This window comes from Scyliorhinus canicula, chromosome 11, assembly GCF_902713615.1.
Source record: "Scyliorhinus canicula chromosome 11, sScyCan1.1, whole genome shotgun sequence".
Lineage (NCBI taxonomy): Eukaryota > Metazoa > Chordata > Chondrichthyes > Carcharhiniformes > Scyliorhinidae > Scyliorhinus > Scyliorhinus canicula.
This window is the reverse complement of record NC_052156.1, coordinates 40,125,542-40,145,401: the sequence shown is the minus strand read 5'-3', so window position 1 is coordinate 40,145,401 and position 19,860 is coordinate 40,125,542. Positions and strand designations below refer to the sequence as shown.

The window sequence follows — 19,860 nt, the reverse complement described above, 5'->3', positions numbered from 1 at the left end:
GGAAGAGGAGAAGGCACCACTGGAAGGGATCAAAGCAAGGTGGGAGGAAGAGGGTATAGAGGAGGGATTCTGGTGTGAGGAGCTCTGGAGAGTGAACGCCTCCACCTCGTGGACAGCACACCCCACAAGGGCGAGGATGAGCCAGCTCTTTGAGGGGGTAGAACATGTGTGCGAACATTGCGGGGGAGAGGGGGCCCCGCAAATCACATTCATATGTTTTGGTCCTGTCCAAAGATGGTAGATCACTGGATGGAGGTTTTTAGCGTAATCTCTAAAATGGTGCATGTGAAATAGACCCTGGCCCTCAGGAGGTCATATTCGGGATGTCAGACCAGCCAGGATTTGAAACGAGTGAGGAGGTGATGAATTAGCCTTCGTTCCTGCTGGTGGGAGGGCCATTCAATCAGTCTACCAGGCATTGGGGCAGACCTGGTCAAGTACAGCGCGAACCTAGTCAAGCGCTGCGCTGCGACCCTGAACAAGAGTCGGGTGCAGTTCGGTATGCTGCACCCGGCCAAACTGTGGGCAACCTTCCACGGGAAGGAATTCTACTTCACCGCACCGACCAAGGCGGATGGGTTTGTGCAAGGACACGAGCTGGGAATGCAGCAGCAACTGCGCAACAATGAAGGCAAACTAGTTTTCAAGAAAAAGACTTGTGTGGGACAGAACTGTCTCACTTTTGGTCTAGCTTCCAGTCCCAGGAAGGAGGGGGCGAGAGCGGAGGGGTGCAGAAACAGGTGAGGGGGTTGTGGGGGGGGGGGGGGGGGGGGGGAAGGAGGAGTGAGAGAGAGAGACAGGGATCTCTCCCAGGAGGGGGCCACCGCACTAATAAAGATTCTTTGCATATTATTACATGGCTTTTAGCATCACTATTCAATTTTTTAAAAATTAAATATTCTCAGGATGCAAATGAGTTTGGAAAAGTTTTATTGATTACTCTCCTCAGTAGTTTGAGCTGTGCTAAGTCTTCATGTGTTGTGAAGCACTGGTGTTTCAATAATCCAGCAACTTCCATTTTTTCCTGGTGCAAGCAAATTACCAAATGCATTTACTTCAAACCCAGAACTTAAGGAATTTAGGCACATAATCTTTGGATAGAGAGATCAGTACATTAACTGCACTATTGTTCTGATGTTCATCTATGGTAGCAAATGCCTGAAGTACCTGTTGAGTTCATTTTGATTGTCCATTAGAGGTTTCTATACAGATGAAGTTGCTTCTTATTTGTTCCTTTCTCATTGCAGTCATGCATGGCAATCACTAGAAAGTGATTTTTTGTGTACTATCTAATAATAATAATCTTTATTAGTGTCACAAGTAAGCTTACATTAACACTGCAATGAAGTTACTGTGAAAATCCCCTACTTGCCACACTATGGTGCTTGTTTGGGTAAACTGAGGGAGAATTCAGAATGTCCACTTCACTTAACAAGCACATAATTCGTGTCTGCGTGAGAAGGAACCGGAGGACCCAGAGGAAACCCACACAGACAGGAGGAGAACATGCAGACTTCACACACAGTGACCCAAGCCAGGAATTGAACCCAGTCCCTAGCGCTGTGAAGCAACACTGCTTAACACTGTGCTACCATGCAGCCCTTGATTTGATAAGGCACTGTCATCTACTTAATGGACCTATACCACAAAACATTTTATTGTACATCAGAAAGTACTTATTTATTAGTAAACTAATGAATAAACAGTCTGTAACCCTGACAATTCTAACCTCTGTGGGAACAAACCAAGCTTAAAGAAGTTCATCATGTAAAATTTCAAAACTAGTTCAACAACAAACACAAATATGGGAGAAATTACTATTACCAATCAGGCCTGATGCCAATTCATATTTGTTTCTAAATATTTTTTAAATTGCAAATTTACTCTGCAGGAAACAATATGAGGGTGGGCCTGATTTTGAGTATACTACTGTAACAAAGTCAACCAGTAGTTCCTTACTCCAGAAAGCAAAAATTACAAATTTGTTGCATGCATCAAGAAGTCTGGTCTTCAGACAGATTCATAATTAATGTGCATATGTGATCACCATTTCTGCTTGACCTGCTGACCCAACTAAAACTAGGTCAATTCTACCCTGATCTACAAGGCCAGACTCCTGATCACACTATATTTGTCTGACATTCCTCAAAATGTTGCATTTACTAAGCAGACAAAATTAACATGTAACTTAGCTATCCAAGCAAGAAGGTTACAGATTTAATTCTCAGTTCAGTAGAGTTTGTCGATCTCAGTAAGGAGAATTATTACTGTTAGCTTCATTAGTCTTGCAAGAGAAAGAGAAAAATACCTGCCAGAGTTCCCACACCTGATCAGTATCTAGATTCCTGTTGGGAAATAGGGATTGCCAAATGAAGGCCAGGTGAAAACCCAGACTACACTAAAGACTTATTGTCTCAGAAATGAGCAACGTACGAAGTACTAGAGAACGTGGACCTCAGAAATTCACACCTTAATTTGGATTGGTGAAAGGGGGTGGTGATAGCAGGTCAGAAAATTAATGAAACAGAACATTTTTCTTTGTATTCTTTAGAATTAGCAATCCAAATGCATAAGCATCTTTTGTAAGGCAGTATAATGGGAAATTCATAAATAGCATTGTGTAATTCTATCCTATATGACTTTTCTCCAGTACAAACTGTTGAAGGGTGTTAAATAAAATATTGACAATGCAGATTGAAAAGTGATTGTCTGATTCTTTTAAAGAAGAAAGCAAATGGCTAGCAGTTACACTAAATCTACATTTTCTTTTAAAATCAGAAAAATGAAAAGAAATTGAGCATGAGTGTCATCACAATTTTGAGAGATGTATAGAGACCCTAGTCATGTCAGTCCACAAGCAGATATCCCTCTGCACAACTGGCCACTAATAAGCCTCTGCTCTCATGAATGTTAACCAAAACACTCAGAACTTAGGCAAGTGGCATGTCCCTAAAGCATAGTGTGCATCAAGCCCAATTCCATCCTCCATCCCACCATGGCCCTGATTCCATCAGCGCCACTTTTCTCAAATTTCTCTCCCAGCTTCCCATTGCTTTCAACAAATTCATGTCATGCACAAGATCCATGTCACTCTCTCTCCCCGTCGTTTCCTTGAATATGAACCTACATTCCACATCTATGAACCTTACTCCCAAATCTACTAATTTGAATGCCTTCAAATCAGTTTTCTCCTCTTCCACACTACTGATACAGATCTAACCAAATTCATCAACGTCATTAAATCATCAGTGTCATTCTCTGTGACCGTGGTGCATTAATTCCTGTCTGCAGCTTGGTTGACAGAACATTGTCATCCAATACCTCGTCTCCATTGCCCTCACTTACATATTTAATTGTAGAATAAATCTCTAGCAATTACTATGTTTCCTCCCTGGGACCATCACCTTGGAAGTCCTTGCTTTCCTTGTACACTGATGACACTCACCTATACAATCTCTTGCAATCTCTTCTCTGAGCTCTCAGGGTTGTCCAAAATCTAGTCTTGGATAAGCTATAATTGCCTCCAATTAAAACATTGCAAAGACCGAAATCATTGCCTTCAGCCCCGATGTCAAACTCTGTCTTTTATCCCTTATTCCAAGACCCTGGCCAGTCACTGTGTCAAGGTGAAGCAGACTGTCTGAAATCTTGTATCATATTTGATGCCAAATCAACTTTCGATCTTATATTCTCTGCAACACAAAGGCTGCCTGTTTACATTGCAGTGACATCAACTGCCTCCATCCATACCCGCCAAATTGATGCTGAAACCCTTTTGCCATCACAGACACAATTACTTCAATAGCCAGCCCTATCCTCCAATACAACAATCTTCTCCCCACTCTATCCAACTCATTGTGCAGTCTTCCCCCTCCTTGTCATAGAATCCCTACGGTGCAGAAAGAGGCCATTCAGCCCAACACATCTGCACCAACCTTCTAAAAGAGCACCTAACCTTGGCCCAAAAACCCATAACCCATCCTATCCCCATAACCTCACCGAGGGACAATTTAACATATCCAACCCACCATCATTGGCTGGCCTAGGCAGCTTAAGGCATAGTCATCCCACAATGTTTTTAATATGTTAAAGAAAAAATAATCACCACTGTAAATAATGTAAGAAGTGTGACGATGTATGTATGTAAATAGTTGAAACCGACCGGTGTGTAAATAGGTTTCTTTATACTCTGTTTGTCCATGCTTATCTTTGTTTTGTATACCACAAAAAACTCAATAAAAACATTTTTAAAAAAAGAGACAAAATAAATGCTGTTGTTGTGCATGTCATTCCATACAGGACACACAGACTATTCCTCTGTAGATCTATCAGTAGCTTTGTTTAGTTATTCTTAAACATGGTAAAACATCAAGTAAATCAAAAATAATAATAATTCTGATGACCTTGAGAATTGGCAAGAAAGTAAATTTCTAAAATTCATTTCTCTACTCTTTCAACAAATTGATTAACCCATTTCTTTTAAATAAGCTGGCACCACAGGAGGAAACAACAAATTATAATTTTGGTAAACTCCCTCAGCCAACCACCTGAAGGAATAATTTCACACACTTGTGCTTTTAAAAAAAAACATACTGGTTTTCTGATCCAGTCAATTCTTTTGTCAGGCTATTAATTCTGGTACGCCCAAATTAAACCTAGCAAAAGTTGTTGATGAAACACTTTTGCCACTCTCCCACTGGCTCAGTAAGTAAATCTTTCAGCTTCTTAGAATCTAAGGACTTGAGCACATTAGCTAGGACAATGTTGTAGTGCAATGCCAAGGGAATATCCAAGATGGTTGCTTGTCAACGATATTGGCCTTGCCGGCCCAGCTGGACATTTTTACTGTTTGATGAGCAAAGAGTTCTCCTCGTGTCTTCACAAACACCAAACATAACTGGTAATTTATCTCCATCTGCAGCATATATTTGGTGAAAGGTCAGGAGGAGCCCAGGCTGAACAAAGGCAGAACAGGATAAAAAGCACAGCAGTAGAGCAGGCCCCAAACCAGGAGGAGCAGAAGCTGTCGGAGAATAGCAGGATAAAAGGCGCAGCAGGCTTGAGCCTGGAGGAGCACAGGCAGAAATTGAAAGAATGTCATAGGGAGGATATTTGGCGTGGAGAGGAAGGGGTGACAGAAACCAAGGGAACTGAGACCAATACAGGGATTAAAGTATCAAGCGGAGACAATTCCAAGATAAGGAACTGGAATAATTAAACCTAACTTTAAATTTTCTATTTGTTTTAATAACCTTAAGCTTTACTTCTGAAATTTAATTTTAATAAATTGAGGGATGGCAGGGCATCTCAATACTGTTAGATGCACATCCTTCTCCAAGTGGGAACACCCAAGACACGTCTTGTGTCATCGACGACCACATGTGTAGGAACTTTCATTAGCTGGGAGCTAAGGTTCTGGATTTTGTGCTTAAGCAGCATTGCAGTTACTTCAGTGCATTCAGGAGACAAGAATTTTGTGAATAGTACATTTAAAAATAAATAGTCACAGCACAGCTTAAGGATGTGCAGGCAGAGGGAGAGTGGGTGACATCCCAACAATGAAGCAGGGCCAAGTAGACAGTGCAGTAATCCCCAGAGTGCACCTCTCTCTGCAATCAGTACTACATTTCGAATTATGTTGGAAGGGATACTTTTTTGGGAGAGCAGCGAGAACAAAGTCCATAAAACCACATGGGGAAGGAAGAAGATTGGAAAAGGGCAGGACTAGGTATTAAATATTCTTGGATATTTAGGAAAGATAGGAAAGGAATGAGGAAGTAGCAGTATTTTTTTTTTTTTTTAATAATTTTTATTGAAATTTTTCGATACAAACATTTACCCCTACTACATTTTAAATTATAACACAACAAATCCCCCCTGGAAAATCCTCCCCACGCCCCCCCCCGCGCGCACCCCCCCCCCCTCCCCCCCCCCCCCCCCCCGCGCTACCAGTCTAGCAACCAAACCGTTTTTCCCTTTCTGCCGATGGCCTCGGGCAGTCATTGCCCGCGACCCCCCGCTGACGTGCTCCCTACGTTGCTATCCCCCCCCCCCTCCCTTCCCCCCTCCCCCCTTTCTCCCCGGGTTGCTGCTGTTTCGGCCTCCAGTTCCTATCTCTGATCCAGAAAGTCAAGGAAGGGCTGCCACCGCCGGAAGAACCCCTGTACCGACCCTCTCAGGGCGAATTTGATTCTTTCCAATTGGATGAAGCTTGCCATGTCGTTTAACCAGGTGTTAACACTTGGTGGCCTTGTGTCCCTCCACTGAATCAAGATCCTTCTCCGAGCTACCAAGGACGCAAAGGCCAATATTCCGGCCTCCCCTGCCTCCTGTACTCCTGGCTCCACCCCAACCCCAAAAATCGCTAGCCCCCACCCTGGTTTGACCCTGGTTCCCACCACTCTCGATACCGTCCCCGCCACCCCCTCCCAGAACTCTTCCAGTGCCGGGCACATCCAGAACATATGTACATGGTTCGCAGGGCTTCCCGAACACCTAACACACCTGTCCTCACCCCCGAAGAACCGACTCATCCTAGTCCCCGTCATATGGGCTCTGTGCAGCACCTTAAATTGGATGAGGCCCAACCTTGCGCACGACGACGACGAATTGACCCTCTCTAAGGCATCCGCCCATGTCCCATCTTCTATCTGCTCTCCCAGCTCCGCTTCCCACTTGTCTTTCAGCTCCTCTATCGATACCTCCTCCACCTCCTGCATTATTTTGTAGATGTCCGAGACCTTCCCTTCTCCGACCCAGACCCCTGACAGCACCCTATCACTCACCCCTCTATCGGGAAGCAAGGGAAATCCTTCCACCTGTCGTCTGGCAAATGCCTTCACCTGCAGGTATCTAAACGTGTTCCCCGGGGGGAGCTCAAATTTCTCCTCCAGCTCTCCCAGGCTCGCAAACCTCCCCTCTATGAACATGTCCCTCAGTTGCCTGATGCCCGCCCTGTGCCAACTCTGGAATCCCCCGCCAGTGTTCCCCGGGACAAATCTGTGGTTCCCTCTCAGTGGCGCCGCCATCAGACCCCCCACTTCCCCCCTGTGTCGCCTCCACTGCCCCCAGATTTTCAGGGTGGCCGCCACTACCGGACTCGTGGTATACCTTGTGGGGGGGAGCGGCCATGGTGCCGTTACTAGCGCCCCCAGGCTTGTATTGCCGCAGGACGCCCTCTCCATACGTTTCCAAGCTGCCCCCTCCCCCTCCATCACCCACTTGCGCACCATCGATGCGTTCGCCGCCCAGTAGTATCCGGAAAGATTGGGTAGCGCTAATCCTCCCCTGTCCCTACTCCGTTCCAAGAAAATCCTTCTCACTCTAGGGGTGCCATGTGCCCACACATAGCCCATAATGCTGCTAGTTACCTTCTTGAAGAAGGCCCTGGGGAGAAAGATGGGCAAGCACTGAAACAGAAACAAGAACCTCGGGAGGACCGTCATTTTGACTGACTGCACCCTCCCTGCTAGCGACAGCGGTACCATGTCCCACCTCTTGAACTCCTCCTCCATCTGCTCCACCAGCCTTGAAAAGTTCAGCTTGTGGAGGGCCCCCCAGTTCCTTGCCACCTGCACCCCCAAGTACCTGAAGCTCTTTACTGCTCTCTTAAAGGGGAGCCGCCCAATTCCCTCCCCCTGATCTCCCGGGTGTATCACAAAGACCTCACTTTTACCCACGTTTAATTTATATCCCGAAAAGTCCCCAAACTCCGCTAGTATTTCCATTACCTCCGGCATTCCCCCTTCCGGGTCCGCCACATATAACAACAAATCATCCGCATAGAGTGATACCTGATGTTCCTCCCCTCCCCTTGTCAGTCCTCTCCACCCCCCTGAACCCCTCAGTGCCATCGCCAACGGTTCGATCGCTAATGCAAATAGTAAGGGGGATAGGGGGCATCCCTGCCTGGTACCTCGGTGGAGCCCAAAATACTCTGACCTCCTCCCGTTTGTAACCACACTCGCCATCGGGGCCGAATACAGCAGCTTCACCCACTTGATAAATCCCTCCCCAAACCCAAACCGTTCCAGCGTCTCCCACAGGTATTCCCACTCCACCCTATCGAATGCCTTCTCCGCATCCAGTGCTACCACTATCTCAGCCTCCCCCTCCACTGCTGGCATCATAATCACATTCAACAGTCTCCGGACATTTGTGTTAAGCTGTCGTCCCTTTACGAACCCCGTCTGGTCCTCATGGATTACCCCTGGCACACAATCCTCTATTCTGGTTGCCAGGACCTTTGCCAACAATTTGGCATCTACATTCAAGAGGGAGATAGGCCTGTAGGACCCGCACTGTACAGGGTCTTTGTCCCGCTTCAGGATCAAGGAGATCAGGGTCTGTGACATTGTCGGGGGCAGAACCCCCCCCTCTCGCGCCTCATTGAAGGCTCGCACCAGCACTGGACCCACCAAGTCCACATACTTCTTATAAAATTCCACCGGGAACCCATCCGGCCCCGGCGCCTTCCCCGCCTGCATCTGGCCTATCCCTTTAACTAGCTCCTGCAGCTCTATCGGCGCCCCCAGCCCCTCCACCCGTTCCTCCTGGACCTTTGGGAACCTCAATCTATCGAGGAAGTTCTCCATTCCCCCCCTCCTCCTGGGCGGCTCAGACCGGTACAATTCCCTGTAGAAATCCCTGAAGACCCCGTTCACCTCTTGCCCCTTCTGCACTACGTTCCCTCCCTTCTCTCTCACTCCCCCAATCTCTCTGGCTGCATCTCGCTTGCGCAGCTGGTGTGCTAGCATCCTGCTCGCCTTTTCCCCGTACTCATAGACCGCGCCCTGTGCCCTTCTCCATTGCGTCTCCGCCTTCCTAGTGGTCAGTAGGTCAAACTGGGCCTGTAAACTGCGCCGCTCCCTCAACAGCCCCTCCTCTGGTGTCTCCGCATATCTCCTGTCCACTTCTATAAGTTCCCCCACCAGTCTCTCCCTCTCCTGCCTCTCCTTCCTTTCTCTGTGTGCCCTTATGGAGATCAGCTCTCCTCTGATCACTGCTTTCAGGGCCTCCCAGACTACCCCCACCTTCACCTCGCCCGTGTCGTTCGTGCCCAGATATCTCTCAATGCCCTTCCGGACCCTTCCGCACACCTCATTGTCCGCCAGCAGCCCCACATCCAGGCGCCACAACGGGCGCTGGTCCCGTGCTTCCCCCAGTTCTACCTCTACCCAGTGTGGTGCATGGTCCGAAATCGCAATGGCCGAGTACTCCGTGTCCTGCACTCTCGAAATCAGCCCCCTGCTCAGTACAAAAAAGTCTATTCTGGAGTACACCCTGTGGACGTGGGAGAAAAAAGAATACTCCCTCGCCCTTGGCCTGCCAAATCTCCAAGGGTCTACCCCCCCCATCTGCTCCATGAACCCCCTTAGCACCTCTGCCGCTGCCGGCCTCCTATTCGTCCTGGAACTCGATCTGTCCAGCCCAGGGTCGAGCACTGTATTGAAGTCCCCCCCCATGATCAGGCCCCCTGCCTCCAGACCCGGAATGAGGCCCAACAGGCGCCTCATAAAACCCGCGTCATCCCAATTCGGGGCATACACATTCACCAGCACCACATTCTCTCCCTGCAGCCTACCCTTCACCATCACGTACCTACCCTCCTTATCTGCTACCACCTGCGCCGCCACGAACGACACCCTCTTTCCCACCAAAATCGCCACCCCCCGGTTCTTTGCGTCCAAGCCTGAGTGGAACACCTGTCCCACCCACCCCCTTCTCAGGCGTACCTGGTCTACTACTCTCAAGTGAGTCTCCTGCAACATTGCCACATCCGCCTGCAGTCCCTTTAGGTGTGAAAAAACCCTTGCTCTCTTGACCGGCCCATTCAGCCCCCTCACGTTCCAAGTAATCAACCGGGTCGCGGAGCGACCTGTCCCTTTCCCCTGTCTATTAGCCATGTCCTGTCCCCTGTTCGCCCCGGGTCGACCCTCCCCTTCTGACCCGTTCCCCATGGCGATGGCCCCCCCCCCCCTCTCTCCTCCCGTTCTTCCCTTCCCGTCCTCGGCCTTTCCAGCAGCAACCCGGTATCCCCCCCTAACCCCCCTTCCCCCCCCCCCCCCCCCCCCCCCCCCCCGGCTAGGACCCCTCCTAGCCGCGGTGTATCCACCATCGTACTCCCGAGAGTCAGCTGATTTTCGCTGACCCGGCTGCCCCTGCCACACTCCGACTCCTCCCGATGTGGGGGGGGAGGGGCCTCCCCCCCCCCCTTGCCATCCCTCTCTGACCCCGCTTCAGCGCGGGAAAAGCCGCCATTGCTGGCCACACCCCACTCTTCTCTCCTCCCCCTTCCTCCGTCCCGCGCGCGGGAAACAGGGGAAAGCCCGCGCTTTCGCCCGGCCACACCCTACCCCGCCATCTTCAATTCCACCCCCGTCCCCATCCAAGCCCATAAAAAAGCCCCCTTAAAACGAGAGGAAGAAAAAAGAGAAAAAGAAAACCCGCATAACCAACTTGCACCCCCCCCGTCCCGCCTCCCCAACTTAACAATATAACAATATAAATAACAAATCTCAAATAAATACATAAATACATAACTATGCCTGCATAACTAAATAACTACCCAATAATAACGTATTTAACCATCACCCTCCATCGAACAGAACAGTAACCATAACCCTTAAAGAACAGATCAAAAAACAGTAAAAAAGCCCCCCCTACAACAACAATAATTAAGGGAAGTTGGCAACGGGAAGAGACACACAAAACGGAACAAAGAAACCCCCCATAACACAAGTTTCAAAGAAACCAAACGATCCATCAACTTTAACCAAGTTCCGACCTGGCCTAAGAAAGACATGGGCCACTTGATCAGTCAAGGGTACTCGGGCGGCCTCGACCGCCGGCGTTCCCAAGTTCTAGTTCAGGTCCAGCTTTTCCTCCCGAACAAAAGTCCATGCCTCCTCTGGGGTCTCAAAGTAATGGTGCTGGTCCTTGTAGGTGACCCACAAGCGCGCTGGCTGCAGCATTCCGAACTTGATCCTCTTTGCGTGCAGCACCGCCTTCGTCCGGTTAAACCGGGCCCGCCGCTTTGCCACCTCCGCACTCCAGTCCTGATATATCCGCACCGTCGAATTCTCCCATTTGCTGCTTTTCTCCCTCTTGGCCCACCTCAGCACTTTCTCCCGATCACAGAAACGCTGGAATCGCACCAGCACCGCCCTCGGGGGCTCGTTCGCCCTAGGCCGCCTAGCCATGACCCGATATGCTTCTTCCAGCTCCAGAGGCGATGGACCGGCCCCCTCTCCCATCAGGGAGCTCAGCATCTCCGCTACATATTTCGGGAGATCAGGCCCCTCCAGGCCTTCTGCTAGGCCCAGGATCCTCAAGTTCTTCCGCCTCATTCAAGTGTCCAGCTCCTCAAAGCGGCTCTGCCATTTCAGGTGGAGTGCCTCGTGCACCTCCACCTTTCCCATGAGGACCGTGGCCTCCTCCTCCCTTGCAGTCATCTCCTGCTGCAGCTCTCTTATCGACGCCTCTTGGGTCGCCTGGGCCCCCATCAGCCTTGTGGTCGTCGCGTTCATAGACTCTAAGAGTTCCACTTTCAGCTCCGTAAAACACCGGAGGAGAGCGGCCTGCTGCTCCTCCGCCCATTTTCTCCAATCTTCTAGTGCGCCACCGGCCGCCATTTTGGTCCTCTTCCCCCGCTTTTTTCGGGGAGCTGCTGCCGCTTTTTTTATCGCCCCACTCCGAGTACCGACCATAAAGTTGGTCTCACTCTCCTCAGGGAGCCTTCCCCCACCGGGATTCGTCCTTACAGTACCGTCGGGGCCCTCCAATCGGCCCTTAAACACCTTTGTCGCAGGAGCTGCCAAATGTGCGACTTAGCTGGTCATAGCCGCAACCGGAAGTCAAGTAGCAGTATTAAGACAAATATTACTAGACTGAAGAAAGATTGGGTCCCAGAAGGGTCAAATTTCGGTTTTATTTGGTTAGAATTAAGAAAGAGAAGTATTATTATTCTACTGGGTATATTCTGTCATCGGGAAAGATTTGAAAATGCAAACTTGAGGAGAAATCGCAGAGATGCAAAACCTATACAGTGGCAATGGGGATCTTTACTATCCTTATATTAGAATAATTAATATAAAGAGTGGAGAGCGGGAGGAGTTTCTGAAGTATATTCAGAAGAGTTTTCTAGATCAGTATGTTTACAACCCAAAGAGGAAGGAAACAGGAGGGAAAAAACAGTAAATGCTGTAAATACTTAGCAGCCCGGCAGCATCTGCAGAGAGAGAAACCATTAACATTTGAGTGCGTGATCTCCATTTCCTGCTCCACAAATGCTGGCTGACCTGAGTATTTTTAGCATTTTCTGTTTTCATTTCAGAGTTCCAGCATCTGGAATATTTTGTCCTCGAGAGGAAGGAAGTATTTTTGGATCTCGTTCTGGGGAATTAAGTGGATCAATTGATAGTGGGGAGAGGGGCACCATAGGAGACAGTGATCATTGCATTATAAGGTTTAGGTTAGACATTGAAAAGGACAAGGAGCAATCTGGAGCAGCAAAATTACTTAATTGGAGGACGGTAAATTTCAGTGGGCTGAAAACTAATCAGTCACAGATAAATTGGAATCGGGCAAGAAGATTGGGAATGCAAAAGTAATAGGGGATTCTATAGTTAGAGGAACATATAGAAGTATCAGCAGCCACAGATGTGATGCTAGCATAGTAGGTTGCCTTCCTGGTGCTGAGGATGTCACTAATTGGCTACTAATTTGCTAAAGGTCATAGTCAACATCGGGACAAACAGGGGTAGAACTGTAAAGGAACAGTAGGCATCCTTGAAAAAGGAAATGGTTCAATAACCATTAATGTACATTCCCACAAGGAGGTACGGCAAGGCAAAAGTTTGAACTCCTTGAATGACAAAAGAGATAGTGAGTAAGATGAAGCAGAAAAAGGAATCACATGCCAAATGTCTGATTGAAAATACAAATGAAAATATGCCGATGAGGGGAAATTAAAAAGAAAATCGAGGCAGAGAATGTGAAAGAAACATAGAATTTACAGTGCAGAAGGAGGCCATTCGTCCCATCGAGTCTGCACCAGCCCTTGCAAAGAGCACCCCATTTAAACCCACATTTCCAACCTATCCCCGTATCGCAGTAACCCCACCTAACCTTTTTTTGGACACAAAGGGCAATTTAGCATGGCCAATCCACCTAACCTGCACATCTTTGGACTGCGGGAAGAAACCGGGGCACCGGGAGGAAACCCACGCAGACACGGGGAGAATGTGCAGACTCCACACAGACAGTGACGCAAGCCAGGAATCGAACCTGGGACCCTGGAGCTGTGAAGCTACTGTGCTAACCACTGTGCTACCAAGACGACCCACAGTTAACATGAAAGGGAATCCGAAGGTCTTCCATGGGGCTATAAATACGGAAAAGAGAAGAGGAAAGGTGGCACTGATTAGGGATCAAAAGATGGGGTTTTAGGTTCATAGATGCTGAAGCAATGGCTTACTATGCCTCTTTACCAAGGAAGGTGCTGCCAAGGTCATAATGAAAGATGATAAGTGAGATATTGGGTGGACTAAAAATTGATAGAAAATAGTAGAAAGGCTGCACTAATGTAGACAAGTCACCAGATTGAATAGGGTGCATCCAAGGATGTTAAGGAGCATAACGTGGGTGGAAATTTTGAGGTACAGAACCAATCCCCTTTCGATAACTGATTGTGCCAAAGGACACGTGTTTTGACAATGTTATGTAATTTTCCAAAATAAGGTGCAAGGATAAATCCAGCAACTACAGGCCAGTTAGTTTAACCTCTAGAGTAGGAAGGCTTTAAAAAAAGGTTAATCTATGACAAAATTAACAATCAGTTAGAAAGTGTAGATTAATTAAGGAAAACCAGCACAGATTTGTTAAAGACAAATTGTGTTTAGCTAACTTGAAATTTTTTTTGATGAGATAAGGTTGAGAGTAATGTGACATATAGTGTAAGGGCCCTTCCTGTTCATCCCTTAGTTCTTATTTCATTTATTTTGTCTTTGTCATTTTTGGTCCATGGATCATTAATGGAGACATAAGGCGAGCAGAGGAAGTAAAGAAGTGTCAAAATAGTACGCTGTATTATAAGGTTTTGTATTTTGTGCATTAGAACCCAGACTTTATGGTACCCAAGAGATTAGAGGAGTTTGTTGAGATGAGTTGGCTGGTGGCCAATGATTTGGCCAGGGACAGTATTCTGCCCAGCAACCAACAGCAATTGGTTCCTGTCTGGTGGGGTTTTCCAGAGAACCAGGAGAAGCCACTGGGCCCTCAAGGTGAAAGCAGCTCTCTCTCTGCTGCCTACTCTTTGTATTCGATGCTTCTCGACCCTAAGAAGATGTCTCTGCCTCTCTCAAAAACTGGTTGCCTTGCGATTTCGGAGTCTACAGTGAAACCATCACAAGCTGAAAGAAAGGATAACATCCACCTGAAAGCCTAGTTTGAAGAAGGAACAAACTGGAAGACGTCCATCTGAAACAAAAACTCTTATTCTTTTACTTTCATCATTATTTTACACTCCTCTTTCCCTTGTGTTTGTTTGTCTATATAGAATATAAAAGGCTGGGGTGAATTAAAAAGGGGGGGGGGGGGGTTTAGAAATTAAGCAGTAGTTCGCCAGTTTTATTTGTTGCCTATTTAATTATAGTTACTGTTAATAAAGTTAATTGTCTCTATATGTAGAAACCTGGTGCCTGTAGTTATTGGTCAGCCTAAGTCATTGGATATTTTAAAGTAAAAGCTCATTTCAACTACGTTGCGACTCTGGGGTCAAGTGGGGCTGGAATTAACCATGCACCAGCCCAGGGTGTCGTAACAATATAGATTTCCAAGAGGCCATAAGACTACAAGACCATAAGACATAGGAGCTCCGCCATTCAATCATGGCTGATATTTTCTGATCCCCATTCTCCTGCCTTCTCCCCATAACCCCTGATCCTCTTAGTAATCAAGAACCTATCTATCTCGGCCTTAAAGACAGTCAATGATTTGGCCTCCACAGCCTTCTGTGGCAAAGAGTTCCACAGATTCACCAGCCTCTGGCTGAAGAAATTCAACCGTTCCTCATATGGTAAGTTCTTAATTTCAAGGACAATCTTGTGAACCTCCTCTGGACCCTTTCCAAGGACAGTACATCCTTCCTTAGATACAGGCCCAAAAACTGCTCACAATATTCCAAATGGAGTCCAAGCAGAGCCTTAGACAGCCTCAGATGTACATCACGGCCGTTGTATTCTAGCATTTGATATGCTACTCCACATAATAGCATTGCCTGAATAGTTGAGGTTCACTGGAACACCGAAAGCAATGGCATAAATAGGAAGTTGGTCAAGTGGCATAAATAGGAAGTTGGTCAAGTGACCAGAAACAGCAGGGAAGGGTTGTTTTTCGCACTGAAGGAAGGTGTGCAGCTCGGCATAGTATTAAAATCAGTTTTCTTGATGTACGAGTGACCTACACTTGGATGTACAGGACACAATCGTATAATTTGCAGGTGACAAAACATAGTATGCTGCATTGAGGAGGATCACAATTATGCTTTGGTGCAGAGGGATCTGGGTGTTCTCATACATGGATCACAGAAAATTAGCATGCAGATAATGAGGAAGGCAAATGCAATTTGGGCCTTTATAGCTGAAGGAATAGAGTATAAAAGTAGGGAAGTGTTACTGCAACTGTACAAAGCATTGGCGAGACTGCACCTGGAGGATTGTGTACAGTTTTGGTTCCCTTATTTGAGCATTAGAGGCAGTTCAGAGGATTTCTCTGGATTCTGGATTAATTCCAGAAATTAGGAGTTTGTCTTATAAAGAGAGATTGAGCAGTTTAGGCCTATAGTCTCTCGAGTTTCAAAGAATGGGAGCAGATCAAATTGAGGTGTACACGATATTGACAAAGTAGACATAGAGCAAATGCTTCCTCTTGTGCGGAAATCGAGAATGAGAGATCAGTTTTCTGATAAGGGGTTGGAGATTTAAAACAGATGAGAAATTACTTCTCTCAAAGGAATCTGTGGAATTCACTACTTAAGTGCAGTAGAAGTTGGAACAGTGAGTGGATGGAAGGAGGAGAATTATAGATTTTTAATTAGTAAATGGGTTGAAAGGATTACGGAGAACAGGCAGGAATAGAGTTGAGGTTAGAAATGATAGTACTGAATGGCGGAGCAGGATCGAGAGGTTGAATTGCCAACTCCTGTACCTAGTTATGTTCTTATGAAAGACTTCAAGAGGACACAAACACGATGGGACGGACAGACACAAGAGTGGTAATATTTAATGCAGAGAACTGTGATGTAATACATTTTGACAAGAGGAACAAGGAGGCAATATAAAGAAAGGATACAATTCTATAAGTAGTGCAGACACACTTGGGTGTATTAATTAAGCATGGCCAATCCACCTAACATGCACATTTTTGGACTGTGGGAGGAAACCAGAGGAGCCTGAGGAAATCCACGCAGACACGGGGAGAACGTGCAGACTCCGCACAGACAGTAAACCAAGCCAGGAATCGAACCTGGAACCCTGGAGCTGTGAAGCAACAGTGCTATGCACTGTGCTACCGTGCCACCCTACCATGGTAGGGCAGGTTGAGAAAATGCAGATCCTGGGTTTTTAAATAGATCAAAGGGTACAGAAATAAGGATGTCATGATAGCCATTTGTAAAACATTGGCGTAACCTCAACTGGGGTACTGAGTCCGATTCTAAGCACCACAACTTAGGATGTTAAAAAAAAACTTCTGAAGTGCAGATGGTTCCAGGGAGGAGGCACTTGGTTTAAGTGGGTAGATGGGAGAATAACCCAGGAGTAGAAGGGCGAGAGAAGAGACCGGCAGCAGCGTTCTAGCAGTGAGCCAGTGGAAACACCACTTGGGTCAAATGGTTTGAAACTGAGCCAAGATTCTGGGTGTACAAACAAACACAACATCTGCCCACGAAAAGTAATTCACTGGGACCTGATGAAAGTGAATTTATTCTTCTTTGACGGGCACTAAAAACTCAGCTCATCCGCCAGCTATATTGTCGCGATCCCATTCATCGACTACAACAAATCTGCTCCATCAGCAGCTCGCAGAACAACCTCTGCCTCCTGCCGGCAGCCCCTTTAAACCCGGCCCGGCCGCTTTCAAGCCCTAGCGACGGCGGGCGGGGTAGCAACGCCACGATGGGAGAGCTATTCGCGGGTAAGAAACATCACGGATGTGTTTGGAAAGGCACAAATTACCCCAAATTCATGGCACAACCGTCATGTGAGCCGCTGGCAGAAGGTTGGTTCCAGTGGGGCAGGAGCAGCTGCCGCCTCAGTGCCGGCTCCGTCACAAACTCCGCATCCCCGTTACCGGCCTCACATAACAAACCGCCCTCTGATTGGTCAAAGCGTCTGCTCAACTCCCACTAATCAGCGGCAAGTTTACTCCCAGGTCCTGGCGCGCATGGGCAGAGCTGGAGAGGTGTGTGTGTGTCAGGGAGGGGGAAGCGAGCGTCCGGCCCCGGATCCGTCACTGTCGTTGTTGCGGTGAACCTGACCATAAAAATCAGGGCTGACTCTCCAGTGCAGTATTGAGTGGCTGCTGCACTGTGGGAGGCGCCATCCCTTTGGATGAGCCGTTAAACCGAGGTCCTTTATTCAGGTGGCTGTTTAAAAACAAAAATCTGATGTACAATTTGAAGGAAGGAAGGGACTTATCCGCTGGTGCTTTGGAGAGTATTTATGCTTCAATTCAGATTGGCAGAAAACAGATTATCTGGTAATTTTCATATTTCTGTTTGCCAGAGCTTGCTGTGCACAATCTAGTTGCTGCATATTGCCATATCACCCCTCCAGTGTAGAGGGAGGCCATTCGGCCCATCGACTCTGCACTGACCATCTAAAAGAGCACCCAACCTAGGCTCACTCAGCTCCTCATCCCCGTAACCTCACCTAACCTGCACATTTTTGGACACAAAGGGACTTTTTTTTTTGTATAGCCAATCCACCTAACCTGCACACCTTTGGACTGGAGGGGGGAAACGGGAGCACCCAGAGGAAACTCCACTCAGACACGTGGAGAACGCGCAAATTCCACACACATATTCACCTGTGCCAGAATTGAACCTGGGCCGCTGGCGCTGCGAGGCAGCAGTGCCACTACCACTGAGCTGCCCATAACATTACAACAGTGCAAACTTCATTGGCTGCAAAACACATTTGGTGATTGGTGTCCAGTGGTCCGAAAAGGTATACGGACACACAATACTGCTAATTGGACCATTGAATTCGGATCTCTGGAGAGAAATTCAGTCAGTCCCATTCCTTTGCTTAATCCCTGTGGCCTTGCAAGTTTATTTCCCTCAGTTGCTTATCCAGTTTGTTTTTGAAATCTTTGTCTCTCTGCTTCCACCTCCCTTGTAGGTTGCAAGGTCATCACCACCAAAATAAAAGTTCCCAACATTCCCTCCTGTATATTTCAACCAAAGACCCTAAATCTGTGGTCCCTAGTGATTTTTCTAATGGGAACATCTTGGCCGGGATTCTCCCCCAACTGGCGGGCGGGCCTTACCAGCGCCAAAGAGTGGCGTGAACCACTCCGGCATCGGGCCGCTGGAAGTTGCGGAATCCTCCACACTTCTGGGGGCTAGGCCAGTGCTGGAAGTGTTGGCGCCGTGCCAAGCAGCGCCAAAGGGCCTCCGCCGGCTGGCGCGCGTTGGCGCATGTGCGGGAGCGCCAGCGGGTTCTGGTGCATGCGCAGAACCGCTGGCATGATCCCTGCGCGTGTGCAGGGGGTTTCTTCTCCGCGCCAGCCATGGCGGTGCTTTACAGAGGCTGGCGCGGAGGGAAAGAGTGCCCCCATGGCATAGGCCTGCCTGCAAACTGGTGGGCCCCGATCGCAGGCCAGGGCCCCCCTCGGGGCCGGATCCCCCCCCCCCCCCCCGAGGACTCTACAGGCCTTCCTCAGACCAGGTATGGACGTCGGCGGGACTGGCCGAAAACAGGTGGCCACTCGGCCCATCGGGGCCTGGAGAATCATCGGGGGGGGGGGGGGGGGGGGGGGCACTGCCAACGGCCCTGACCGGGGTGATGTGATCCCCCCCCCCCGCCAAAAAACCGGCGCCGGAGTATTTGGCAGCCGGCGGCGGGGCGGGATTCACGCCGCTGCCCCAGCGATTCTCCGACCCGGCAGGGGGGTCAGAGAATCCCGCCCCTTTTCTTTATCCATTTATAAACTTGTCATAATAGTCTACACCTCCATCCGATCTTACCTCAATCCCAGCTTCTGGAATATTATCTTGCCACTAAAATTACTCATTCCCCTGACCCATTCTGGTAAATCTCCCCTGCATCTCTGAGGACCTTCACATTCTTCTTAAAGTGTGTCCAGAATTGGACTCAATATTCTCAACCAAATCTTTCTTTTCCTTGACTTTCAGCCATCTGGTATGGTCAGCAGGTAACATAGTGGTTAGCACTGTTGTTTCACAGCACCAGGGTCCCAAGTTCGATTCCTGGCTTGGGTCGGTGTCTGTGCGGAGTCTGCATATTCTCCCTGTGTCTGCGTGGATTTCCTCCGGGTGCTCCAGTTTCCTCCCACAAGTCCGAAAGACGTGATGTTAGGTAAATTGGACATTCTGAATTCTCTCTCAGTGTACCTGAACAGGCGCCGGAGTGTGATGACGAGGGCTTTTCACAGTAACTTCATTGGCGTGTTAATGTAAGCCTACTTGTGACAACAATAAAGATTATTATTATGACCTCGAGTGGCTATTCACCTAGTATTTTTATGTTTCTACAGTGCAGAAGGAGGCCATTAGGCCCATCAAACCTTGGAAAGAGTACCTTACCCAGGCCCAAACCCTATCCCCAGTAACCCCAC

At 48.1% G+C, this 19,860-nt stretch overlaps 1 protein-coding gene across 5 annotated transcripts in view; it reads right to left on the bottom strand.

Annotated features, from left to right (window-relative positions):
- ccdc66 (coiled-coil domain containing 66) overlaps nucleotides 1–17,377 on the bottom strand; it is a 117,572-nt gene extending 100,195 nt beyond the window's left edge. For all 5 annotated transcript variants that reach the window (XM_038812806.1, XM_038812807.1, XM_038812808.1 and 2 more), the window contains exon 1: nucleotides 17,235–17,377. In XM_038812806.1, the coding sequence (XP_038668734.1) occupies nucleotides 17,235–17,245 (11 nt within the window). In that variant the 5' untranslated portion in view covers nucleotides 17,246–17,377. The remainder of the gene's footprint in view (nucleotides 1–17,234) is intronic.
- Between the last annotated feature and the right edge of the window lie 2,483 nt (nucleotides 17,378–19,860).